The sequence below is a fragment of the Haliotis cracherodii genome, unplaced genomic scaffold (assembly GCF_022045235.1).
Source record: "Haliotis cracherodii isolate W230 unplaced genomic scaffold, xgHalCrac1.p SCAF_1, whole genome shotgun sequence".
NCBI lineage: Eukaryota > Metazoa > Mollusca > Gastropoda > Lepetellida > Haliotidae > Haliotis > Haliotis cracherodii.
In genome coordinates, this window is record NW_027266264.1 from 80,488,077 (window position 1) to 80,514,142 (window position 26,066).

The following is a 26,066-nucleotide window of genomic DNA, read 5'->3' on the forward strand; positions in this document are numbered from 1 at the left end:
CACTTTAATGTTTTATTATTCGTGTTATAAGTCTTTGCAGATGTACATTTGGCAATATATTAACTATCAGAAAGTAATATTCGTTTTATCATATGGTGTGTCTTTTCGATATTTTTAGCGACAAAATGGCGGCCCATGTGCAAGAACGGAATAGTTTCAACAATGCTCTGCTTTAGCGAGTTCATGCTGTAACATTAAAATGTTCCCATCAAGTTCTCCTCGTATGCGACACGGCATACCTCAAAATGAGCTGAACGCACATATACACAGAGGGGTGCAGGTTACTCACCATGGTTTTACTCATGAAAATGCACCTCACGTTCAGCACATTGGCCTTCCGCCACCACCGAATTTCTCACAGGTATTCCAGCATGGCCCCCAAAACATGACAGTCGGGAGACCGTCGATGGCTGGACCTGATGTCCCCTTTTTTGATGCACAACCACCAACTATCATGGGTCCACCCCATTCTGGGCAGCCTGTACATCAAGCTATGTTTCAAACGTCAAATCCGAACTTACAGTTTCCTAACACATCGGATTTAGGGCCAAGGATGCCACCGCCCTTTCCCAATGTGAGAGAATCGCCTCACGAGACATTAGATTTTAATCAACGAGCTGATATGAATATACGAAGTGCAGCACCTCCAGGGTTTAATCAACCACCTTTCTTGATTGGAGAGAATGGCATACCTAAAAGTAACAGTTCAAACAGTAACTATCATTCATTCCAACCACCACCAATGACTTATGGAAATGTCACCTCCTCAAATATGAGAGGTCCTGGTAACATGTCTGCAGGGATGATGCCTGTACATTCAGCACAGCACAGAATGGATCCTATGGACATGAGGAACAATAAACATGACCATATGCCTGGTCACAATATAATGCAGTATCTAACAGATGATGAAGATAAATCTGACTCTTACTATGACAAATATCAAAGAGAAAATGATCAGAATTGGGTACAGAATTGGTTAAAGAAACATGGGAAATTGAAAACAATGCCATTACATAAGAAATCTTCGGAAATATCAACAGTGGAATACAAGGTACATAACCATGCATCCATATGGATTGTTTTTAGCACATACTTCATGTACTTAGCTGAAATGATATCATTGATCTACTGTTCATAGAGACGATAAGTCCAACTTACTCTCAAGAAACACTTGCAAAATCCATCTTGATATCAACAGCAGTGTTTCATATTGCAGGAAATATAAATAGGATTACTTTCAAGATCAAACAATAGGATGTTTTATTTTGGGGATTGAAAACTTGATGCTTGAACATGTTTAACACATGCTGAAATTAGATATCTTGGGGATTCTAAGGAAATGGACATTGATAGCAGAGCTCAAGATAAGCTGCGTATCTGCGTAAAATTTGCTTCAGAAATGCAGAAGTACGCAGTAAAATAAAATCCAAGCTTATCAAATACGTAATAAACTTTACAGATACGCTAAAAAAATTAAACTTGTGCTTATCATCAAAATATTGTGAAGTAACCCTGCGTATTCGATTAGCAAATCAGCAACTTATTTTGAAATTATGTACGGACATTCCATCAACCTTGCCAAACTCCACGATTACAGTTACATCATGATCATTTGCCATCACACTTTCTTGTGGAAGTATCGCGTTATTTTTGAGTCCTATAAAGCTCTCGAACCCACACAACACCAGTTTGCAGGGACTAGATCATGTAGATGAATATCGTTTTTAAATATTTAACTTAAATACCCACATGTGTAAAAACTAGTGGGTAACAGAAATTTGAATACCCAGACAGAATTACTGATACTCAATGATTTTAAAATGCACCAAAAGCCAAAAGCTTATCTGGAGCTCTGTGATAGCAAATATGTTTTTATGTTCATCTCATAGAGTACCTCTGTCTCCCTTATTTGGTATCTAAATACCCTAAGCGCGCAAAGAATAGCTAACATAATTCATGTCAAATTGATAATTTCATGTATAACTAGTTCCCAGATGTCCAGAAGGCATTCCATCAGAGCATCCTCCTCTTGGCCAAACTGCACCATCAGTATCAATCTCTGGAGACGCTGACCAACACAGCTGACCCCCAGGTGTGGGAGTCTGAGAAGAATCTGACAGAGGAGTATAAGGTAAACCCGGAATAGTGCAATGTCATCATGGATATTCAAAACAATGATACTTCTTGACTTAGAGTAGTGCTAGTAGTGGGGACCTTGAAGATCCAGGGTAGAATAGGTCTTCAACAACCCATGCTTGTTAAAAAAAGTTGACTATGCTTGTAGTTAAAGTGACTAACGGGATTTGGTGGTCAAGCTTGCTGACTTAGTTGATGCATGTCATCTTATCCCAATTGCATGGATCAATGTTCATTACGTCAATCACTGGATTGTATGGTTCAGTCTCGATTATTTAGAGACTGCCATCATAGCTGAAAATTTGGTTTTCCAGCTGCTTTTCCAGCTGCTTTTCCATTGTTTACAGATCTTACAATATATTGTCACAAACTTTATTGGACATTGTTGGAAGTAAGATGCAATGTCATGTTTTTTTCTCAGTTATTTTCTTTATTATCTTGACAAACAATTATAGTTTTGAAGAAAAAAAATTGTGTAAACTCCAAATAGGCATAAGAATATGAAGAAGAGGTCAAACTAAGCATGGTGTAAGTCAGCATGGTGAAGTGCAATGAAACTAATTTTCATGATGAAATAATTATCTGTGTTCTGTATACTAGAAATTTAGTTTACCCATGATGAATGATGGAACTCGATTCTGAAGCAATGAACCTATTGAAAGTCTTCTGAGCTGGATAATCAGCCTTTTTGGCATTCTGTGGCAGAATAGATCCCCTGTACCCCATTGTAACAGCAGATTATCACATGGATAAGTTGTAGCAATGTGTGACTTGGTTGATTCAACTTGATTGTCCCTGTACTTCGATGCTGTCAGCCATCTGTTGCGTTAGCAGGGGCGACTTCCTGTGCAGAGTTGCGTCCCTTGGGCACTCCAGAAACCTATGATTGTGGGTTCGAATCCTGGTTCGCCCCGATTATGTTTCAAGGTTTGTCAGCACCATACCCGTGCTCGTGGGTTTCACCGAAGTGGTAAACGTCTGTGACCTGCATCACTTCGGGCTTTCCTCCCACATTAAGCTGACACGCCGTGATATAACTGGAATACTGTTAAAAGCAGCGTTAAACCCTACTCACTCACTCACTCACTGTTGCGTTAGCCAGACTAACAGCTTGCAGTAAGAACAGGGCACTGCATTGTACTGTGTAGCTGGGATTTGCTTTCTTTCATCATAAGACAACTCATCCTTACCCTGTTTCATGTACTAAATCATGAGTAAATAGTAGGTATTGACTACTTCTGGATAATGAAGTTTATCCTTTTGAAATTGGAATGTCATAAAATGTGTAGATGCTATGATTTGTGTTTTACTCAGGACAAGTGCATGGATGTCTACAAGTATCTCAACAACGACGAAATGTTGGCAACTATCAAGTCAAAAACACAAGCAAGACGGAGAAAGAGGGTAGGTTCATAGCTTCATTTGATGAAATTGATGACACTTTGTCTACTAACTATTTAATGAACTGTGAACATGTTTCTTGTATTCATTATTGTTCATCTTTGTATTCTCAAGTGATATTGATCATGTTGATAGCTGATCTTATTGATAATGCTATAATATTCTAGTGGAGACATCTTGTCATGTTTTACCCTCATCATGCTCATAGTCACATAGTTAATGTACTGAAGAGTTATTCATTGGTTAAGACAATTTTGCGAAAATTATTTAAAGAAAGAATCTTTCATTGAGGATGCACTTCATGAAGTTTTGTCATGTTTACTAAGTAACATGTTGGGACATCTTGAAGCATTCACTGATTTATCATGTTTATGATTTTTTTTTCTTTCAGTAAGTGTCAACTTAACTGGCTTCAGTCTTGGTTGTGTTTCAGTATTGTTCTCTTGACTGAGACAACTTTTTGATCTAACCTACTGTATCCTTTATGTTTGTATCCTTTATCATGTACCATGGATGTGCCGTGGACACTTGTATCTCAGCTCTCCATGTTGTACTGTTGGAAGGCTAAACCTTCCCAGGGGGCGAAATAGCTATGGCTAAACCTTTCTGGAGAAGGAACGTGCTAGATCTTCACTGCTCAAATTTATGATTTATCTTAGGGGGGAAAGGTTCATTCTAGGCCCAGAACTGGCCCATGATGAGATAGAACTGGCCCATGATGAGATAGAACTGGCCCATGATGAGATAGAACTGGCCCATGATGAGATAGAACTGGCTCATGATGAGATAGAACTGGCAGAGGTTGGAGTCAAGATAGGGGAAGATCTGGCCTTGGGTGACCCTTCCCCACCTCTATTCGAGACTATAACTACCCTGGGGAAGAACTGGCCAGGGTGATGTTTCGTCCACTTACACCGGTACACAGTGGAATCTTTTTCATTTGGAAATGAAATTAGCGGTTTTCTAAACCCTCAAGCACTGGGAGTCTTTAGCACCTTACTGTTTTTGGTGTACATATTTTGTTCTCATTTGTTAAGCTTTGAAATATGTTAGCCCATTGGAATAAAATAAATAGGACTGAAAGTATTCACAGATCTATCTGTGATCGAATCTTGTTCCATAATTCACTTAGTTTAAGAAGTATCCTGAGGTCATCATGGTCATCCTATGTTATATTTTAGAGGTGTAACGATACGGCGATACATTAGCGTATCCCGATACAAGGCCTATGATACAAAACATAGATTTACAACCTGTATATCACAATACGAAAGATGCATTACGTCACAGTATATGTCGTAAAGCATGTGAATAACAAAAGATACTGCAGATTCTCTAGTATTTCTCAGTTGGCTATAAACAGCATAACATTCCTCATTTAGGTCCCCTCTAGTGTATTGCACCTATAGAATCGTGATTGACGGGATACATACATCGCAACCCCACCCAATTGCTAGACCTATATTACATATATCAGTACATGTTGCAGCACATATAACAAGAAGTTGGGCGGTCAGGTAACCTAGTTGTTAAAGCGTTCGCTCGTCACGCCGAAGACCCGGGTTCGATTCCCGACGTGTACAATGTGTGAAGCCCATTTGTGGTGTCCCCGCCATGATATTGCTGGAATATTGCTAAAAGCAGCGTAAAACCATTCTCACTCACTTACTATAACAAGAAGTGATATGACAATGAACTGTTCAGTGGTCTTGCCAGTGTTGTAGTTAGTATGACAGTCATTTGTGAGCCTAAGAACGGTTACAAGAAGTAGCTTCTTTCTCACTCTTACACACACACAATATTGATGTGTGTTGTAGACTAGTGTGCTTGACCCAGGATTATGTTGTCAATACCAAAACATTTTGGTGAACAACTCTGACTAGAGACAAACTAGTCATGGATCAACTTACGTCAGCTCACACTGACAACATTGACAGAAATATAATTAATTAACAAACACCTTAATTCAGTAGTCCTCAGAGTGTGGCTAGTCCTGCTTGAACAAATAAGAAATGTTTACATATTCTGTTTTATTCTAAATTGTAGCAATATTGAGAACTGTTTCAGAATTATAGCCATTACAGCTTTTGTTCAAATTTTATTTCCTATGGTCTACTGATGATGAAATAGGTTTTAATTTTTGTACTAGAACACGTTTTAGAATGTATGTAGTGTATGATCTCAGTAATCATATTGAGTAAGAATATTGACTTCACTGTATCAACAAGCTCAGCTGCATCTCACCCCTATTTGGGATAGTGTTCAGCATGTGCAACAGCAACAAACAATAATGGATTATGGTTATGTGAATGCAACAATTGCCTTGTGGGTCAGGTCCAAGTGATCTATGTAGGCTTCATTGCTGTCTGGAGCTTGGTAATGAATGGTCTAAAATCTTTAACGTCTCTGTATGGAGCTTGGTAATAGCCTGACATATACATCCCTGTATGGAGCTTTGTATGATCAAGACATGTACATCCCTTTATGGAGCTTGGTAATAGCCTGACATATACATCCCTGTATGGAGCTTTGTATGATCAAGACATGTACATCCCTTTATGGAGCTTGGTAATAGCCTGACATATACATCCCTGTATGGAGCTTTGTATGATGAAGACATGTACATCCCTGTATGGAGCTTGGTAATAGCCTGACATATGTACATCCCTGTATGGAGCTCAGTAATAGCCTGACATATGAACGTCCCTGTATGGAGCTTTGTAAGATCAAGACATGTACATCCCTGTATGCCTGACATATGTACATCCCTGTTTGGAGCTTGGTAAGAGCCTGACATATGTACATCCCTGTATGGAGCTTGGTAATAGCCTGACGTATGTACATCCCTGTATGGAGCTTTGTATGATCAAGACATGTACATTCCTGTATGCCTGACTTATGTACATCCCTGTATGGAGCTTTGTATGATCAAGACATGTACATCCCTGTATGTCTGACACATGTACATCCCTGTATGGAGCTTGGTAATAGCCTGACATATGTACATCCCTGTATGGAGCTTTGTAAGATCAAGACATGTACATCCCTGTACGGAGCTCAGTAATAGCCTGACATATGTACATCCCTGTATGGAGCTCAGTAATAGCCTGACATATGAACGTTCCTGTATGGAGCTTTGTATGATCAAGACATGTACATCCCTGTATGGAGCTCAGTATAGCCTGACATATGAACGTTCCTGTATGGAGCTTTGTATGATCAAGACATGTACATCCCTGTATGCCTGACATATGTACATCCCTGTATGGAGCTTGGTAAGAGCCTGACATATGTACATCCCTGTATGGAATTTTGTAAGACCAGAACATGTACATCCCTGTATGGAGCTTTGTAAGATGAAGACATGTACATCCCTGTATGGAGCTTTGTATGATCAGAATATGTACATCCCTGTATGGAGCTTGGTAATAGCCTGACATATGTACATCTCTGTATGGAGCTTGGTAATAGCCTGACATATGTACATCCCTGTATGGAGCTCAGTAATAGCCTGACATATGTACATCCCTGTATGGAGCTTGGTAATAGCCTGACATATGTACATCCCTGTATGGAGCTCGGTAATAGCCTGACATATGTACATCCCTGTATGGAGCTTGGTAATAGCCTGACATATGTACATCCCTGTATGGAGCTTGGTAATAGCCTGACATACGTACATCCCTGTATGGAGCTTTGTAAGATCAGAACATGTACATCCCTGTATGGGTCGAATGTCGAAGCGCAATGGGCGCTTTGTGGATCAGGCTGTATTGAGACTGGTGTTACAGATGCGGGTAAAGAGACGCAAGAAGGAGGAGTATGAGATGAAGGTGGCAGCAGATGAAAAGCGAGACCAGCGTCATAAGCAGCTGGAGGAATGGAGGGAGAAGATGACACAGCAGGCTGAACAGGAGAAACAGGTGAAGACAATGATGGGGTTGTTGTAATCTGTAGATTTGGTGTGATACAATTTTCCTAATTTTATTTTGATACTGAACTGAACTCTGAATTGATATTGAACTTGAAAATATTGATTATTGTCAGCCAAATTTGCTGAGAGAGTGACGTCCAGGTTCCTCCTCAGTTACATCCTAGTCGACCCGTGAAGATCCAGGTTAGAATAGGTCTTCAGCATCCCATGACAGCCGTAAATGGCGACTATGCTTGACAGTAGAGGCGACTAACGGGATCGGGTGGTCAGACTTGCTGACTTGATGGTTCATGTCATCGTATCCAAATTGCGTAGATCAAGGGTAGACCATCATACAGCTGGAATATTTCAGAAAGCGGTGTTAAACAACAAACAAACAAACATCCAGCTCCTCCCCAGTTACATCAAGGTCCTCCCCAGTTACATCCAGGTCCTCCCCAGTTGCATCCAGGTCCTCCCCAGTTGCATCCAGGTCCTCTCCAGTTACATCCAGGTCCTCATCGATTACATCCAGGTCCTCATTGGTTACATCCAGGTCCTCATTGGTTACATCCAGGTCCTCATCGATTACATCCAGGTCCTCATTGGTTACATCCAGGTCCTCATTGGTTACATCCAGGTCCTCATTGGTTACATCCAGGTCCTCATCGATTACATCCAGGTCCTCATTGGTTACATCCAGGTCCTCATTGGTTACATCCAGGTCCTCATTGGTTACATCCAGGTCCTCATTGGTTACATCCAGGTCCTCATCGATTACATCCAGGTCCTCATTGGTTACATCCAGGTCCTCATTGGTTACATCCAGGTCCTCATCGATTACATCCAGGTCCTCCTCAAATACATCCACAGTCACGTCAAATGATATCATGGATATTTTTCAGAAAGAAGAGTTGAAGAAGTCAGCTGATGCCACTCTGAGTTCTGTCAGGAAGAAGATCTCTGATGCCAAGAAGACACAGGACTTCTTGAAGGCCCTCCAGAAGCTGCGGAAAGTCAGGAGAGTTGCCGCCATAAACCAGGGTGAGTGTGAGGCACACGTAGGAGTCTTCACCTCTAGCCACAGGCCATTACCAGAGTTGAGATATATGTCATTTGCTTTAGTCATTTCATGAGTCCATATATTAGCACTACCAAATACCAAGAGAGAAATGTGCTGACAATCAAACTTTTTTCAAAGACTGCCCAAGGACACCATGACAACATTTAGGAACTTGATGTCATATGCAATGTAAACATTTTGGGAAGTCTGAGACTTGAGCCACGTGCCAGAAGTCGAAGTCTTTTCAAATTTCATGAGCTCAGCTTATGGCAACCAATATGTAATGTATAGAATTATTCTTGTTGTTATCTTGACAATCTGAGATGGTAAAACACAATGTAATCTTGACAGTGTGATGTGATACATTCATGGTCATCTTGTGTTATTGACAGTGTGATGTGGTACATTCATGGTCATCTTGTGTTATTGACAGTGTGATATGGTACATACATCGTCATCTTGTGTTTTTGACAGTGTGATGTGATACATTCATCGTCATCTTGTGTTATTGACAGTGTGATATGGTACATACATCGTCATCTTGTGTTATTGACAGTGTGATGTGGTACATTTATCGTCATCTTGTGTTATTGACAGTGTGATATGGTACATACATTGTCGTCTTGTGTTATCTGCAGGCCGCTATGCCTCGGATGTATATGACAACAACTTTGAGAAGAAGATGAAGCTGCTGACCTCACTGATAGAGACGCAGCAGACAGTGTACGAGAGTGAGGAGAGGACGCTCAAGGTGCTGTCTGGTTTCGTAACATTTACGTAGATCGTAGTAATGTTTCAACAGTGAAAGTGTCTGACGTAGTCCCCTCCGACATCATTGTCCAAATGTACATTGCCACGGATAAGTTCAATGACTGATATGTTGTAGGTGATGCTGGATACAGTGGAGGAGGAGACGATGGAGCGAGACAAGGAGATTAAACGCTTGAAGGAACTTGCCAAGGAGAAGCGAGACAAGAAACTTGCTATGGAAAAACTGTTTGGGAAAAAAGGCAAGTTGTTGTGGTCTGATAATATGTTGATCATTGTTAAAGGTCAGCCCAAGTTAGGTACAGGATATTTCTTACTTTTATTCAGTAATTTGCTTTTATGTTAATAATATGTATTCAGTTCAGTTAAGGATTAAACTGATTCTTACATGAAAATATTGACTGGGTATATCTGTAGATCATAAAAATGATTTCAGTTCATTCGAAATGAGTTCTAGCTATCAGATTTATATGCTATATTGACTGCCTGGGTCCTGTGAAGATTCCAGATTAGAATAGGTCTTCAGCAACCCATGCTTGTCGTAAGAGGCGACTAACGGGATCGGGTGGTCAGACTCGCCGACTTAGTTGATGCATGTCATCGTATCCCGACTGCCTGGATTGATGCTTATGATGTCAATCACTGGATTGTCTGTTCCAGACTTGATTATTTACAGACCACTGTCATGTAGCTGAAATATTACTGAGTGGGGCGTTATGCAACAAACAAACTGCCTGGTGTGCAGTATGGTAACCCACGTCTCTTCACTGACATCTAAGATTCATCTCTATTGATTGCCACGTTTAACCCTCTTGGTGCCACGGGACCATATATGGTCCCTCACTTTTCACACCCGCATAGTGCCAGGGGACCATATATGGTCCCGAGAAAATGCCCTTTTTAAACTGTGAATTTTGATATTTAACACTCAGTGCGCAAAGTCAAAACTATAACCATCATCACCCCAATCATCTTAGCTTTAACATCGTATAACTCATACTTTATACAATGCTACGGATTGCGAAATATGGCGAGATTGGTAAAGTGGCTACCGCTCTTCTCGGCCTTTTTCTGCCATGTTTGAACAGCAAGCGAATGACGGCGAATTTTGATTATGCACCCATGTCACATACACGTAAATATTTTCAGACAAAATCCTTGTTCATAAGAAAAAATATGACCTGAGTGATCAGAAAGACATATTTTTCCCAACTGTATACTTATTCACGTAAATACAATTCTGTTCACTCCTTATGAACAAGTTTATTTACACGTTTTGTATATTTTTATTGACTATCGGTAATGGCCGGTACACATGAGAAAACGACAGTGTATATTTCCATTACATTTATGACGTACATTGAATGAATTTATAACCATCATCACCCTAATCATCTCAGCTTCAATATCGTGTAACTCATATTTTATGCAGTGCTACGGATTGCGAAATATGGCGAGATTAGTAATGTGGTTACTGCGCTTCTCGATCTTTTTCTGCCATGTTTGAACACCAAGCGAATGAAGGCAATGTTTATTATGCACCCATGTCACATACACGTAACTATTATTATATCAGACAGCCAATTTGAAAAAGAAATCTGATCGGACTGATCAGAAAGATTTACTTGTCCCCACTGTACAGTTATTGGCGTAAGAGTACTAACGTTTAGTCGGCCGCGGAAGTTTTTTGTTCAAGTATTGCATATGTTTATCGACTGTGTGTCATGGCGATTTAGCACGGCGATGCATACCAACCGACAGTGCAGATTGTCTTTTTGTTTATGATGCTGAATTACAGAAAATATTCAAATCAAAGATATGGAAATATAGCTATAATCGTTAATATTAAGTTGGTATTGTGTATATTTATGGGCAGGAGGTTCATGATCAAAACCTAAACATTGAATGGCCAAGCCCGAAGTGATCGACAGGGCACGTTCGCCTCATATCTGTGCCGCGATTTCTTGTTTACGGGTTGTCCTTCATACTTGCCCGTTCAGACAAATAACTGCTACTTTTTTCATATGAAATGACTAAGAGTCATGTGTGATTGCTCAAACTACCTGACCGTGTGAGTGACTTGCCCTAACTGTTTCACATTTTGTCGCAAATGGAGATTTCAGAAGTGTGGCCACGACATCTAACGTGAGTCGACGCCATATTGTAAACAAAATGTGTCAAGGTCGGTTCCACAAGTGGTAGCTCGGGCCCCGTTTCTGTCGATAGTACACGCGATACAAACATAATTCAACTACTGAAAACATCAACATAACTTCTACAATGATGACATCAATACCTTTTTGTATTTGGATTAACCGCTTATGGATACGATGTGCTTTTAAGTTCAATTTCGATTTGTTTTTCCTTTCATTGAAACTGTGATAATGGCGGTGTGATTGGTTTGCTGAAATAGTATTTTCCATGAGTCTAATGTACATGGTACATGTTGTGATTGTAGAAGATAATTGATAACCAATTGTGTATGCATATATATCATCAAATACACATTACTAATCTCTTCAGAAAATGGAATATATTATAGCTCGTTTTCAAACATTCTGCTATGGATATTAGATCAAAAAATGATATTAGATTTACAAATTATTTATGCACACTGTACTCGCGATTAACGTATGATAATCTATTGCAAGTCTTCAACTCTTATTTGATATGTCATCTGAAATGTCAGCAATGAGTACAATTAATTTTATTTCGTTACAATCTGCAATTTTATTCAAACAGGCTAATAGACGGTCGGTGATTTCCCGCCGCTGTGAATTTGTCGTCTGGACAGGTGCGCGTGATTTGACCTCGCGTGTTGTGACGTGGATGACGTCACATGAAACAGCTGATCTAATGTTGTGGTAGTATAATGGCAACACGTGGTTTCATTTTCCAAATAACAATATTCTCTTTGACTGAACTAGAAAGCATATCTAGTACATCACGATTGGAAAATGTCTACGAGTGAATGAGACCGCTTATCATTTGACTAACGGTGTTAGAATATTTGGCGCATTTTTCTAATTTTGGTATGTTGACATGTGCTTTTCATATCTGTTTGAAGGCTTGATATTCCAAAAAAGTAATATGCATTTAGTTGAGTACAGCGAGAAAGCTGTCAAAATGCATCCAATATTAAACCACCTAGATTTTTGATATTTTAGCTTCATCTATTGGAATCTCGAATGGTTCAATTTATAACATAAACAGTAAAAGTAATTAGATCTTCTCACAATATATAGATAATCAATTTCTGAAAGACAAAAAGTTTTTAGTGTAAATGTGACTTCGTTTTGATGTTTTATATAGTTATATGTATGTCTTTTTTCACTCTGCATTATCTAAATTACCAAATACTTCGACCAGTGACATATAGTAGTAATTATATTCTACTTTGTTTTTTTATCCTAGGTATGAAATAGATTTTCTTTTTAAATAAACATTTGTCTAAGAGCAAAATCAATACATTCTTGTGGGTTTTTTTCACCATTTTAATTTGTATATTTTCCCTCCAAGCTGTTGTTTAGCTAGGCCAAAATTAAGAAAAAAAGGAAAGACATAATAAACCATTTTAAGTAAGATTTTGCTGGTTAAATTTTCGGAGTTCAATACCAAGTATATATTTTTCCTTTTATGACAAAAAATTCCATTACTTTCATTTATCTACGATCATTATCTATTTCAAACTTTTCCTTCAGTAGAATATGGGATGGAATGGGAAACTAGTGGAAATAAACTATCACGTATGTCCTTTAATGTACATGTACATACCTAGCTATAGGTGTAAATACACTTCTAAAGTCGTATTTATAAATCAAATGAATAAATGAAAGAAAAAGTGGTATTTCATGGACTGGCCATACAAGTATATTTTGAGCAAAGGTCTAAGTTAGGCAGCCAAGTGCGAAATACGAGCTTATACGAGGATGTATGTTTTCTGGTGTTCATAGTGAAACAATGACATATGGCGCGGCGGCGCCCGAGTTGCGAGTGATCGAAAATAGGTTTGTTGAATAGATTTGCTGCCCATGAAAACGTTTCAACAAATTTGATTGAATCTACATGTACTTACTCTTGGGTGGTATTACGTAAGTATAATCTTGTTAATTATTAAGAAATAACAATGATGCCCGATATTGAGCGATGTCAATTTGAGTATTGTCAGGGCTGTTTAGCGATCTTTCACATTTTGTCCTTTGAAAATGTACGATGTCAATTACCCGGAAGTTGTTTTTATCACTAATAAAAGAGCACGGTCATTGAAACATACATGGACGTAACCGGGATTTCTTCACGATATACATTCCAAACTGTCATTCGTTTTGTGACATAATCTTTGAAACAGTCTGCGTATGAATTAATCACGACCACTTCCATCAATTTTGTTTTGACGTCAAAAACATGCACAATTTCATCGGGGTTTTTTATCGGTAAATATAACTCACGGAAAATTCTCAGTGAATGTGTACTTCAACATAAATATGATATGTCTATCACTGTTAGGACATGTACTTGCCAATGATATGAATTATTGGTCACTTAGATTTCAAACAAGGGCGCTTACTTGACTTTGCTTGCCGTATTCGGGAGCGTCCATATTACGATTAATGTGGAAAAGTAGGAAACTTATAATACCAGCACATTTATCAATGGCTGGGCAGTGCATAGATCTTTGGAATTTTGTGATTTTAGATACTGTTGGAAAGACAATCAACTCGAGTTGCATGTTATACAATTTGGTTACATTGTGTGAAGAAATAAAGACGTTGCAACACTTTTGATACAATGTGTGCGTTTTTGTAACCGCGACGTCAGCACAGTGCGGCACTAAGCGGTTTGCAGGCTGACTGACGTCCAGGCACCATGAGGGTTAAGAAGATGGCTGTTCCTAAGTATTTGACAGAACGAGTTCTTTGTATTTGTTCGTATCTTGAATGACCTATTTGTATTTCAGGTGCTGTGTCAGAAGACACAGAGTTATTTCCCTTCTATAGCTACTACACTCAGGCTGAACACAGCATAGAAGCACTGGTCCAGATCAGGTCAGTACACTGCTCAAGGGGTTTGGTTTCAGCAGACTGGTCTGGTACAGATCAGGGCCCACTTGCACAAAGCGATCTTAGCGCTACGACTATTGTAAGCCTATGTTAAAGTATGGGAGTTACGATCATCTTAGCGCTAAGATCGCTTTGTGCAAGTGGACCCTGGTCAGTACACTGCTCCAGGGGTTTGGTTTCAGCAGAATGGTCTGGTGCAGATAAGGTCAGTACACTGCTGAAGGGGTTTGGTTTCAGCAGACTGGTCTGGTACAGATCAGGTCAGTACACTGCTCCAGGGGTTTGGTTTCAGCAGACTGGTCTGGTGCAGATAAGGTCAGTACACAGCTGAAGGGGTTTGGTTTCAGCAGACTGGTCTGGTGCAGATCAGGTCAGTACACTGCTCCAGGGGTTTGGTTTCAGCAGACTGGTCTGGTACAGATCAGGTCAGTACACTGCTCCAGGGGTTTGGTTTCAGCAGAATGGTCTGGTGCAGATAAGGTCAGTACACTGCTGAAGGGGTTTGGTTTCAGCAGACTGGTCTGGTACAGATCAGGTCAGTACACTGCTGAAGGGGTTTGGTTTCAGCAGACTGGTCTGGTGCAGATGAGGTCAGTACATGTTCCAGGGGTTTGGTTTCAGCAGAATGGTCTGATCCCAGATTCATCTGTGTTACGGGCTTTGGTCTGACACACTGGGAAGTAACTGAAAGATACTACTCAAAAGAAGTTAAAGAACACCCGATTCTTTCATATTATTACACTTTGTCATGGTATTACAAGCTATAACTGGTCATGAAAACATTGGATGGTCTTTGACTTCAATTGAGTAGTACATTTTGAACTGTGGTTTTAATCCAAACTAACTTACTGACTCATGCATTATAAACATATGCATGCAGTTTCGTTAGATCAACGTAGAGACACTTTAAACATTTGCTCAAAAGAAAATCTAAAGAATATGTACCATATTCACTGTAATAAGCGCCCTGCGTCAATACGTACCCCCTGACCAACACGTACCCCCTGACCAACTTCGATCCCATCTGTAAGTAATATTTATAAGTGTGCCCGCACGTTAAATATTTCACCTCATCCCACCTAGTATTATAAAAAATGTTTTAGTTTTATCACCGTTTGAAAGCGGTATTAAACCCAACTCACCCACTCACTCACTTACTTGTCGGGGGCACGGGTGGCCTAATCATCTAAGGCGCTGCGATTCGCTGTGCAGAGTTGCATTCCTTGAGCACGCCAGATACCAATGATTGTGGGTTCCAATCCCGGTTCGTCCTGATCATGTTTCTAGGTTTGTCAGCACCATACCCGTGGGTTTCACCGAAGTGGTAAACGTCTGAGACCTGCATCACTTCGGGCTTTCCTCCCACATTAAGCTGACAGGCCATGATATAACTCGAGTACTGTTAAAAGCGACGTTAAACCCAACTCACTCACTTACTCACTTACTTGTCAGTTTGTAAAACTGTTATGTTTCGTCATGATACTACTGTCAGAGGCGAAGAATGAATGTAACGTTGGTTTGTGGTACAACTGGGCTTGTTGTGTTGCAGACATGAGTGGGACCTCCATCTGGTACCACCCAACATCCCTGCTGGGAGTCGTATCCCGGATGGCTGGATCATGCCTGCTGAACCCTCATCGGAGGCCTGGGCGTCCGCCTTGAAGGATTAAATACTTTCTTACTTATATATATGCTGTGTTGTTTCCTTCTTTATAGTGAATATGTTTCATACTTGCCCTGACCGCCTCCGTGGTCTAGTGGTAGAGCGTCCGCCCGGAGAGCAGAAGGTCCGGGGTTTGATCCCCAGCCGCGTCATACCAAAAGACGTTTAAAGATGGTACTTGTTACCCTGTCTGGCGCTAGGCATTAAGGGGCTAAAACAAGGACTGGACGGCTCGGAGTCAGTATACTGTGTCTGAGTGGGGTATTCATGTTAAACTGCGGCATGGTATCTCAGTGGGCTAGCACTATAAATCGGCATCAGTCCAGACTAGTACAAGCAGCCACACAAACACATAAACGTGCATGCACGTCACTATATAAGTGCAATAATCTTGGACGCGACCTTAGACCCAATTTCCCCTAACCTCATACTGCATGACCTGTTCTTCTGACCAGAGACACAGAACCTCCGTGGATTCAGGTGTCAGTGTGCTGGGCAGATCTGCATGTCTGCCAGGCCTCTGGGGCAGGAGGAGTCCCAAGTGTGTATGCTTGGACTGTGGGGCGGAATGGGTTAACAGTGACCCTCTCTGTCTCCCCGTGGAGATTGCAGGGCAGAACCCCTGTACCCACACTTGTCTCGCTGTGGGATTCTGGGACTCGAAGTGTCCCGTCATGACACCTTAACTTGAATAACCCTTATCCAAATGTCGAAGTATATAACCATTAAGGTTTTGTTCATCTGTTGCTATTTCACTCATAATAACCTTCAAAAATAGCTTGGATGTTCACACCTCAAACCCTCTTCCAGTCTGTTACATAATGATCACCACATGTTGAGAGAACTGTTTGACTGCCATTCTAGAAGTTAGTAAGTAGGAAAAGGCTAACTTTATGGACAGCAACTTCTGGTTTATAGCTTATAGCAAAGTTTCTTACACCCTTATCAAGCTGGATAAGGGTGCACGCTTGATAGCAGTGAGAATCTACTTCAAAACGTCTCTATATGCAATTGACCAGAAGTTGTTATCCATAAAGCAGTACGTTTTCCTAGGTTAAGATACTAATGGTGGAAATCTCCATGAACATTAAATAATGTCCCAGTAGGTCTGTAAAGGTTTCTCATGACACATCCTCGCTCCATAACATCAGGTTTTGTTTTTTGTCATTAGCGATAATCTACCTTTGGGCAGAGAAACTTGTGTCATATATATATATCCTCTTGTGTCATATATATATCCTATAAACAAAGTCACCAAATCCATATGGTCTCCTACGAAACAGAATAGGTTTCCAGCACCCATGCGACTACCAGATCGGGTGGTCAGGCTCTCTGACTTGACTGATGCATGTCATTAATCCCAAATGCGTAGATCAATGCTGATGATGTCTGGTCCAGACTTGATTATTTACAGACCGTCGTCATAAAGCTGGAATATTGCTGAGTGGGGCCTTAAACAACAAACAAGCAAGTCCCTCTGTGATAGAGCACTGGCTCCCCACATGGTCATTGCACCAGTTTGTAAATCATGTACGACCTATACTCTGATAACACCCTTTACAACATAAGAAAAACACTGATTGTGTAGGTAGTTTATTTATGGTGGTGAAGTGACTCACACATGAAAGTAAATTAATGTTCATTTATAATACATGACAAGACATCTCAGAAATGACTGACACCATTCAGAAAACGTGCGTTGTACATCATTCACAGGTGGCGTGTGTTCCCCAGAATGTATTGCATCCAATCCATGTCTCTGCTAGTTGAAGCCCTTCCATGCATACGATGCGACCACACCCATGTCTTTGTAGATAGACTTGACAACACGTCGGTCACTGTCGGGAATATCCTGAGCTTTGGTTAATCTTTCAAGCTGAAACAGGAGAAATGCTAGTCGGTTGATATAATACACTTTGGGGCTACTTCAGTATTCGTATGGGGATGTTGTGTTAATATTTAGTGTTTTGAAAGAATAATAAACACCAATCGATAGATCTATGTTTAACACCTATAGTTGCCAGAAGAAATACTAATGCATTTTGTAAGTATTAACAGAACAATGCAATGCACATAAAATTTGCTTCTCGATGTTCAACAGTTTAAGAAATAAAGGTAAAGAATGTTGCATCGTGTAGATCTGAACACAACAATAAAATAAAAATGCATGAACTTGTATCCCATGTAATGTCAATTTCACCCACAGGCAAGTTTTGTCTCTTCTTACATTGAGGGACTGGTCATATATTATGGGGGATGAGTGAGAGTACCTGGTCTTTGGCGTGGCGAGCAAACCCTTTAACCACTAGACTACCCCACCACCCCTCATGTATTATGTGTATTAGGGGGTGGATGGGGTGGGGGGAGGATGTGTGATTGGTCTCAGAACTATCATATTTCACCGACCACCCCCTATTTTATGCAACATCTTTTCCGGAAACGAATACCACCCCTGTAGAACCTAAGTCCAACTTGTTGCAACTTGAAAAATAAAAATTTCTAAAATTCCTAAATAGCAAGAGGCACCAGTCCAGTATGTGTCTGGTAAACATGCAAAGTTTTTGTTGGAAAGTATTGAAAGGGTTTTGAGTTATGCTCCGGAAACAAACTCTACCCTATAGAACCTAAGTCCAACTTGTTGCAATGGAAACGTAAAAAATAAAAAATTATAAAATTCCTAAATAGCAAAAGGCACCAGTTCAGTATGTGCCTAGTAGACATGCAAAGTTTTGTAAGAAAGTATGTAACAGTTTTCGAGTTACGCTCCGGAAACGAACAACACCCTTATAGAACCTAAGTCCAACTTGTTGCCATGGAAACGTAAAAAATAAAAATTCATAAAATTCCTTAATAGCAAAAGGCACCAGCTCAGCATGAGTGTGATAGACATGCAAAGTTTCGTAGAGAAATATTTAACGGTTTCTGAGTTATGCTCCGGAAACGATTTCGGGACGCACACATGCACACACACATGCACACACACACACACACACACACACACACACACACACACGGACGGAACCAATTTCTATATCCCCCGCCAACTTCGTTGGGACGGGGGATAATAACCAATCCCTAAATAATGTTCAAATTTATAATAACTAACATTTGAAAAAAAGACAACTGAAATTTGACCATGCCCACCACATTGCCCCTAAACACCCCCACACCCCCACACCCCCTACACAAACACAAACACATAGTGGTTACAGTTTGGCGACGTTTCTCGATCCCTCCCCGTTAATCCACCGCTCCCCCCTTTAATAAATGATCAGTCACTAAAACCAAACTTTTGGTACAAGTTTAAGAGCTCTTACTCACCATTTCATTTATTTCATCTTGACTCATATTTTTGTTCGGTCTGTTGAAAGTCGGTTCCTTTGACTCCGAGACTTGGTTCAACCTCGCCACCACAGCCTCGATCTCTTCCTCGCTCAGCTTCTGGTGGCCTAGGCCGTACTTCGGCTTGAGGATTGTGCCCCAGGGGAGCTTACTGCTGGGGGGATTGACTGAAGACTCGGACGTCATCCTTACACTAGAGTTATTTCCCTTATACCGCTGAAATGAAAACATTGACATGTACTCTAATGACATGTTACTAACAGCAAAGCAGCGACTGGTGATTGACATTGTAAAGACAAGTCCAAGAGTTCTTAACGACGTTTTCTGTATCATGTAATGACATTAAATGTACGTATCTATGGCAACGTTACATCTCCCAAACTTACAGGTCTAGGATCTGAGTACTGCATAGCATTAATTGTTGTAATCGTTAGTTGGTTGGTTTTACGCTGCACACTGCAATATTCCAGCTATATGACGGCGGTCTGTAAATAATCGAGTCTGGACCAGACAATCCGGTGATTGACATCTTGAGGATCGATCCACGCCATTGGGATCAATGACATGCTTCAACCAAGTCAGCGATCCTTACCACCCGATCCCTTTAGTCGCCTCTTACGACAAGCTTAGTCGCCTAGTTGTAATCGACCAACATGGATCAGTGACTGATATCTCAAGTCGCGAGTATCTTGGGTGTTAGGTTTGAGTAAAGTATGACAATTTTAAGAAAACAAAATAGCAATTAGGGTGAAGGATGTAATTCACGTGTAGCATATTTCACATTTGAACAATTTCACAGCAGTAAACCACAACCCAGGTGTAACATAACAACACTGATAATAATAATCCATTTATTTTGCGCAATGTCCACACCACACATGGGCATGCTCAAAGTGCTATTATTACCCCAGTCACTGAATGTGCAGTCAACAATCATTCTCAGCTCCCCGGGGAGTACACAACCCAAGCTGACTGTTAGTCGCTAGAAGGTTAACAACCACATTGCCATATCATCCTACCGGGTACCCATTCACTGCTGGGTGAACAGAGGCACATTTCGAACAACATCGACCCCGACGGCTGACAACGGAGATATCAAAACAAGCATACACACAGCACAGCTCGAAAACAAGACATACTATGACTGAATTTCATAAACATAAACAAACGAACATATGTTACATCTCTTCTAACCTACCTTTCTTGTACAAACTAGTTACCATAACAGCTATGTCAACACTTCACGAGCACTTAAATACCCGACTGCTCAACTCGAAGTGAAGCGGTATCTACCCACCAAACACTGTCGGTTCTGGCAGTGCTTCCACGGTAATCCCACTATTGTGGACAACGCGGGGAGGGTGTTACAGGAAGAATTTCTATGGAGCCATAATCCCCCAAAAGGATTAGTAACACCAAAGTCGAATAAAACACTTTTCTTTGTGAGAACCCATTAACATGTAAACTCGGCATGTGATCGGATTGGATTATACTAACCCGCCATCTTAGTGTTCATCTATATACTGTTACAATAGGAATGCATGGACCAGGGGCCATGTCAATAGATAATTATCCATTTATTCCAAATTAACAGGAGTGCTCAATAGAAGGAATAAGCTTGGCTAATAGTGGATTACATGGGGTTTGTTTGCTCTCGGGTGTTGCTTAGCGATTGGTCCGGCTGCGTATAGGAAGTTTTACTCGTTTCAGAAAACAAACAGTGATTCGGCTGCTAAAAAGACACACAATGTCCATTATGTAAGATAGGGATTGTCTGGCTGGAGTAGTGTCTAATTGTACGTCGACGGCGAGGATCGATATCCAGGTAATTGGCCACAGGTGTTTATTTTGTAATAGCTGCCTGTAGTAGGAATGGATTATCAGTCTACATTTGTAGATGTAACTAATGTTATATTTGGGATAACACTTTCTTAATAAAGTACAGATTCTAGTACTTTTCCGTCCGGGATTCGAACCCACACCTGCCAGGGTGAGGCACCTAATCGCCAGCACACAAAGTCAGCGATCTAACCCACTCAGCCACCGAGACTTCCACAAAAAATGAAAGTCCGACAACTGGTAGTCTAGATCACGTACTTTGAGTACCCCCCTGACAAGTGTAAATTGGCACGGCTCCCATGGCCGAAAGCTATGAATACACAATGCCATTTAGAAAGAGGTCAAATGTAACTAATGTTATATTTGGGATAACACTTTCTTAGTAAGAAAGTTAGATCGCTGACTTTGTGTGCTGGCGATTAGCTGCCTCACCCTGGCAGGTGTGGGTTCGAATCCCGGACGAGACTCGACCCAAAAAAGTACTAGAATCTGTACTTTACTAAGAAAGTGTTATCCCAAATATAACATTAGTTACATTTGACCACTTTCTAAATGGCATTGTGTATTCATACATTTGTAGATGTTAAACATACATCGTGAACTGCGTCCACTCACTCACCCACTGGACCTGTCACGTGACATCCGAGACGACAATAACCCCATACACATGTTGAGACGCCCCCGTAGTATTGAATGCATGTATTGAAAGCTGGCATGAAGCCATGCTATTGAACACACCCTGAGATTGGAAATTGAGATGACTCCGTGCGTTAAGGCGACCATGTACTGAGCGATGACCCTGGCGGGACCGACCTACTGATTGCTGATTGTTACACTCATGAATAAGGGTGTCACTGCATGGATGCACACCCAATGTAGGGAGGTCTACCCGTTTAACAATACCCGATGATAACCCCCGTGTCAGAACTAGTGACGACATTATTGAGGTCAAATAGGTATAAATCGACGTACGCCGGATGTCCGAGCCATGTTAAGTGGTATTCCGGATACCACCGAGGTACGCTGAATGTCTCTTGGCTGTCAGGATCCGTTGGTCGATTCAAAGACTAGACCTTCTTAAGAACCTTGGTTTCGCTACACCCATGGCCGAGTGTTTACCAGAAAGGAAAACGTCTGCGGCCTGCGTCCGACATTGTCCCGCTTACTGATCTGACATGTAGTAATACTGCTTACAGCGACGCTAAACCCAAATAGGCCAGTGAAGATCGGGGGAGAATAGGTCTTCAGCAACCCATGCTTGCCCTAAAAGGCGACCATGCTAGTCGTAAGCGACTAACAGGATCGGTTGGTCAGGTTCGCTGACTTGGTTGATGCCTGTCATCAATCCCAATGGCGTGGATCGATGCTCATGACGTCAACCACTGGACTGTCTGGTCCAGACGCGATTATTTACAGATCGCCGTCATATAGCTGTAAAATTGCTGAGTGCGGCGTTAAATAACAAACAAACAAATTAAACCCAAATTACATTTCGATATTATGTTGAATGTCAAATGCCGCCTTCAAAACAGGAAGGAAACGTGTGGTGCACAATGATTTGAACTACAACATTAAATCGCGTGTCAGGTAAACTTATCACACAATCGTCTAACGGAAAGTCAATGCTTTTGCAGCGTTATCTCAGCGCTCCTGTATACAAAGGGCGATTGTTGTGCATATTCTTCACGGCGTGTAGTAACAGCCAGTTAACCCATGCTTTGTATAGAGCACCGCACAATCGGCGGACATGTATTTGTGACATGTTCGGTCACTGTACTGAGTCACAGCTACAATTTCAGGCTTCATTAACCGGCTACCCCTGGCGCTCTTAGCACCAAGCACTTGTCATGATTATCTGTACATGTCCTTCCGCTGGCTACCACTGTGTTCAAATGGTTGTGGTGTCGTGTTGTGCTCTATTGGCCCAGTGGGCTTCGCTCTACCGGATTTCACTGGCTAAGTTCTGAAGTTAACCTATAGCTATAGTATAGTAATAAATACTGCTGCAGTATAAAAACTGTCTGATTACAGGACAAATATTTAAATGTTGTACACGTGTTGTAAATGACGTTACATGTACACATGTTTTAAATGACGTTACCCGTACCTGTACACGTTTTGAAAATGACGTTGCATGTACCTGTGCACGTGTTGTAAAAGACGTTACCCGTACCTGTACACGTGTTGAAAATGACGTTGCATGTACCTATGCACGTGTTGTAAATGACGTTACCTGTACACGTGTTGAAAATGACGTTGCATGTACCTGTGCACATGTAAAAGACGTTACCTGTACCTTTGCACGTGTTGTAAATGACGTTACATGTACCTGTCCACGTACTGTAAATGACGTTACATATACCTGTACACGTGTTTTAAATGACGTTACCTGTACACGTGTTGAAAATGACGTTGCATGTACCTGTGCACACGTAAAATACGTTACCTACCTGTGTACGTGTTGTAAATGACGTTACATGTACCTGTACACGTGTTTTAAATGACGTTACATGTACCTGTACACGTGTTTTAAATGACGTTACCTGTATCTGTACACGTGTTGAAAATGACGTTGCATGTACCTGTGCACGTGTTATATTGACGCTACCTGTACCTTTGCACGTTTTAAATGACGTTACCCGTACACGTGTTGAAATTGACGTTGCATGTACCTGTGCACCTGTTGTAAAAGACGTTACCTGTACCTGTGCACCCCTTGTAAATGACGTTACATGTCCCTGTGCACGTGTTTTAAATGCCGTTACCTGTACATGTACACGTGTTTTAAATGGCGTTGAATGTAACTGTGTACGTGTTGTAAATGACGTTATATGTACCTGTACGCGTGTTTTAAATGGCGTTGAATGTAACTGTGCACGTGTTGTAAATGACGTTACATGTCCCTGTGTACGTGTTGTAAATGACGTTATATGTACCTGTACGCGTGTTTTAAATGGCGTTGAATGTAACTGTGCACGTCTTGTAAATGACGTCATGGTCAGTTAAGATGAGAACTCGCCAAAAAATGCACTGCGATAACGCCTGGCACGGATATTATATAAAAACATATTTACATTCCATACATTTTTCGATGTTACTATTATTTAACTCCTTTTAAAGCCAGCTCGCTATACAACCAGATTTACTTGCGTCCATTAACGATCAAACCCATTGTGCTGCTATCACCTCACACTACACCCTGTTACGTATCCTGGTGTAACTAACCCTCAATCCATGAATAGTTGTAAATCGCACTCATGTTGTAAGTAGTAAATCCGCTTTACGTCTTATATCACACGTCACTGGAGTATTCCCCTGTACTATTCTCTAGCCTAGAAACACTAGATTTATTGCTCATTTAGATAGGATTGAAGAGTGATCAATAGCCAGGTCTCTGTATGTGTTATTATGTCGTCACCTGCATGTACCCGCATGTTGCTCTGACCGTTCTTCATACCCGTATCCGATTCACATACCTAAGTAAGAGCAACACTATTTCAATAAGGGAATTGCATAGCAACACTATTTGAATCAGAGAATTGCAAAGCAACATTATTTAAACAAGGGAATTGCAAAGCAACACTATTTAAATAAGGGAATTGCATACCAACACTGTATATAAATAAGGGAAATGCATAGCAACACTGTATATAAAGAAGGGAATTACATAGCAACACTGTAAATAAAGAAGGAAATTGCATAGCCACGCTGTATATACATAAGGGAATTGGGAAAGTTACTGACAAAATCACGCACCAAATACTTCTCAGTAAGAAAACCATTTGTTCCTATGACTTCCGTTGATCGTGGGGTTCGAATCCCAGATCAGCCCCAACATGGACCCTTGGTCACTATGTCCGTACTCGTGTGATACACCAAGTGGTAATCATGCACCACTTTGGTCTTCCCTCCCCATTGAATCTTTCACTTCGTGACAAAACAAAATACGGCTTAAAGCACCTCCCTCCCTCACCCCATCCCTCACTTGGGGACAGAGCTTCGGGTCATTGACAGTCCTGAAATGCTTTCGCATGTTTCACACGTGTCACCGCTGACAATGTCTAGGTCGAGGGTTGGCACTGGAAGCATACGCTGGAGCTGAACCCCCCTTTAAGGGTACAGTGGATCCGGACTCATTTACCCCATGTGATTACAACGCGGCATATAATGTGCAATTCGTGCAAAGGATGTACCTATCCCCGGTTCGTATCGATATGGCTGAAACACTGCCGATGTGACTATATTTACCTCACTCACTATCTACAATGCTCCTTTGAATGTTTATATACTACTCAAAAGAAGATTAAAAACACACGGTTCTTTCATATCGCAATGGCATGACGGGTCAACTATAGTAATATGAAAAAATGGGTGTTCTTTAACTTCTTTTGTGTAGCTGTAGTATATTCATTTGTAAGACTGACTCTCTACTTACCAGACAGCACGTCACGAAAGTCACCCTGTTTAGACCGTGGTTGACAGTGCACACAGTCTATGTGGACAAATATATTTACATGGCTGTGTTGACATAGCAGTTATCTAACAATCGCTGAAGCCAAGCCAACATTGTCTTACTTTCCGTATTTGTTTTCTGTACGGCTGTCACTTAGAAAGCGATTATTTACAAGCACCTGTTGATCACATAGCAGGGTTGGTGCGTTTAGACCTGGGCAAAAGTGTTGACATTTTGATTGATATTGATGTATTCACAGCCTTGTCTGAACACTCAGATTAAACTCGTCCATTGACAGGCAAGCTAAGCTTCTTGTAAGATCGTGCACGTATTGTTTACTGATATTTCCTGAAGATGGCAGTCGGTTTCTTACATGCACTGAGATTTTGTAAATAAGGAAAGACACGGACTGCAATCGTTACTGT

General features: G+C 40.9%; 2 protein-coding genes across 2 annotated transcripts; one reads left to right on the plus strand and one right to left on the minus strand.

The window, feature by feature from the left end:
• Positions 1 to 138: 138 nt before the first annotated feature.
• Positions 139 to 15,355, plus strand: LOC139469439 (uncharacterized). The gene is made up of 10 exons (XM_071251609.1): positions 139 to 1,054; positions 1,991 to 2,134; positions 3,454 to 3,543; positions 7,332 to 7,463; positions 8,359 to 8,497; positions 9,155 to 9,267; positions 9,403 to 9,526; positions 14,242 to 14,329; positions 14,605 to 14,813; positions 14,969 to 15,355. Exons 1-10 carry the CDS (start codon positions 200 to 202, stop codon positions 15,109 to 15,111), a joined length of 2,037 nt encoding a protein of 678 aa, XP_071107710.1. The 5' UTR covers positions 139 to 199; the 3' UTR covers positions 15,112 to 15,355.
• A 2,265-nt stretch (positions 15,356 to 17,620) lies between these two features.
• On the minus strand, positions 17,621 to 25,655 carry LOC139469447 (uncharacterized). The gene is made up of 3 exons (XM_071251619.1): positions 25,624 to 25,655; positions 19,329 to 19,565; positions 17,621 to 17,883 (listed from the first exon to the last, which is right to left on the minus strand). Exons 2-3 carry the CDS (start codon positions 19,533 to 19,535, stop codon positions 17,770 to 17,772), a joined length of 321 nt encoding a protein of 106 aa, XP_071107720.1. The 5' UTR covers positions 19,536 to 19,565; positions 25,624 to 25,655; the 3' UTR covers positions 17,621 to 17,769.
• Positions 25,656 to 26,066: the final 411 nt, after the last annotated feature.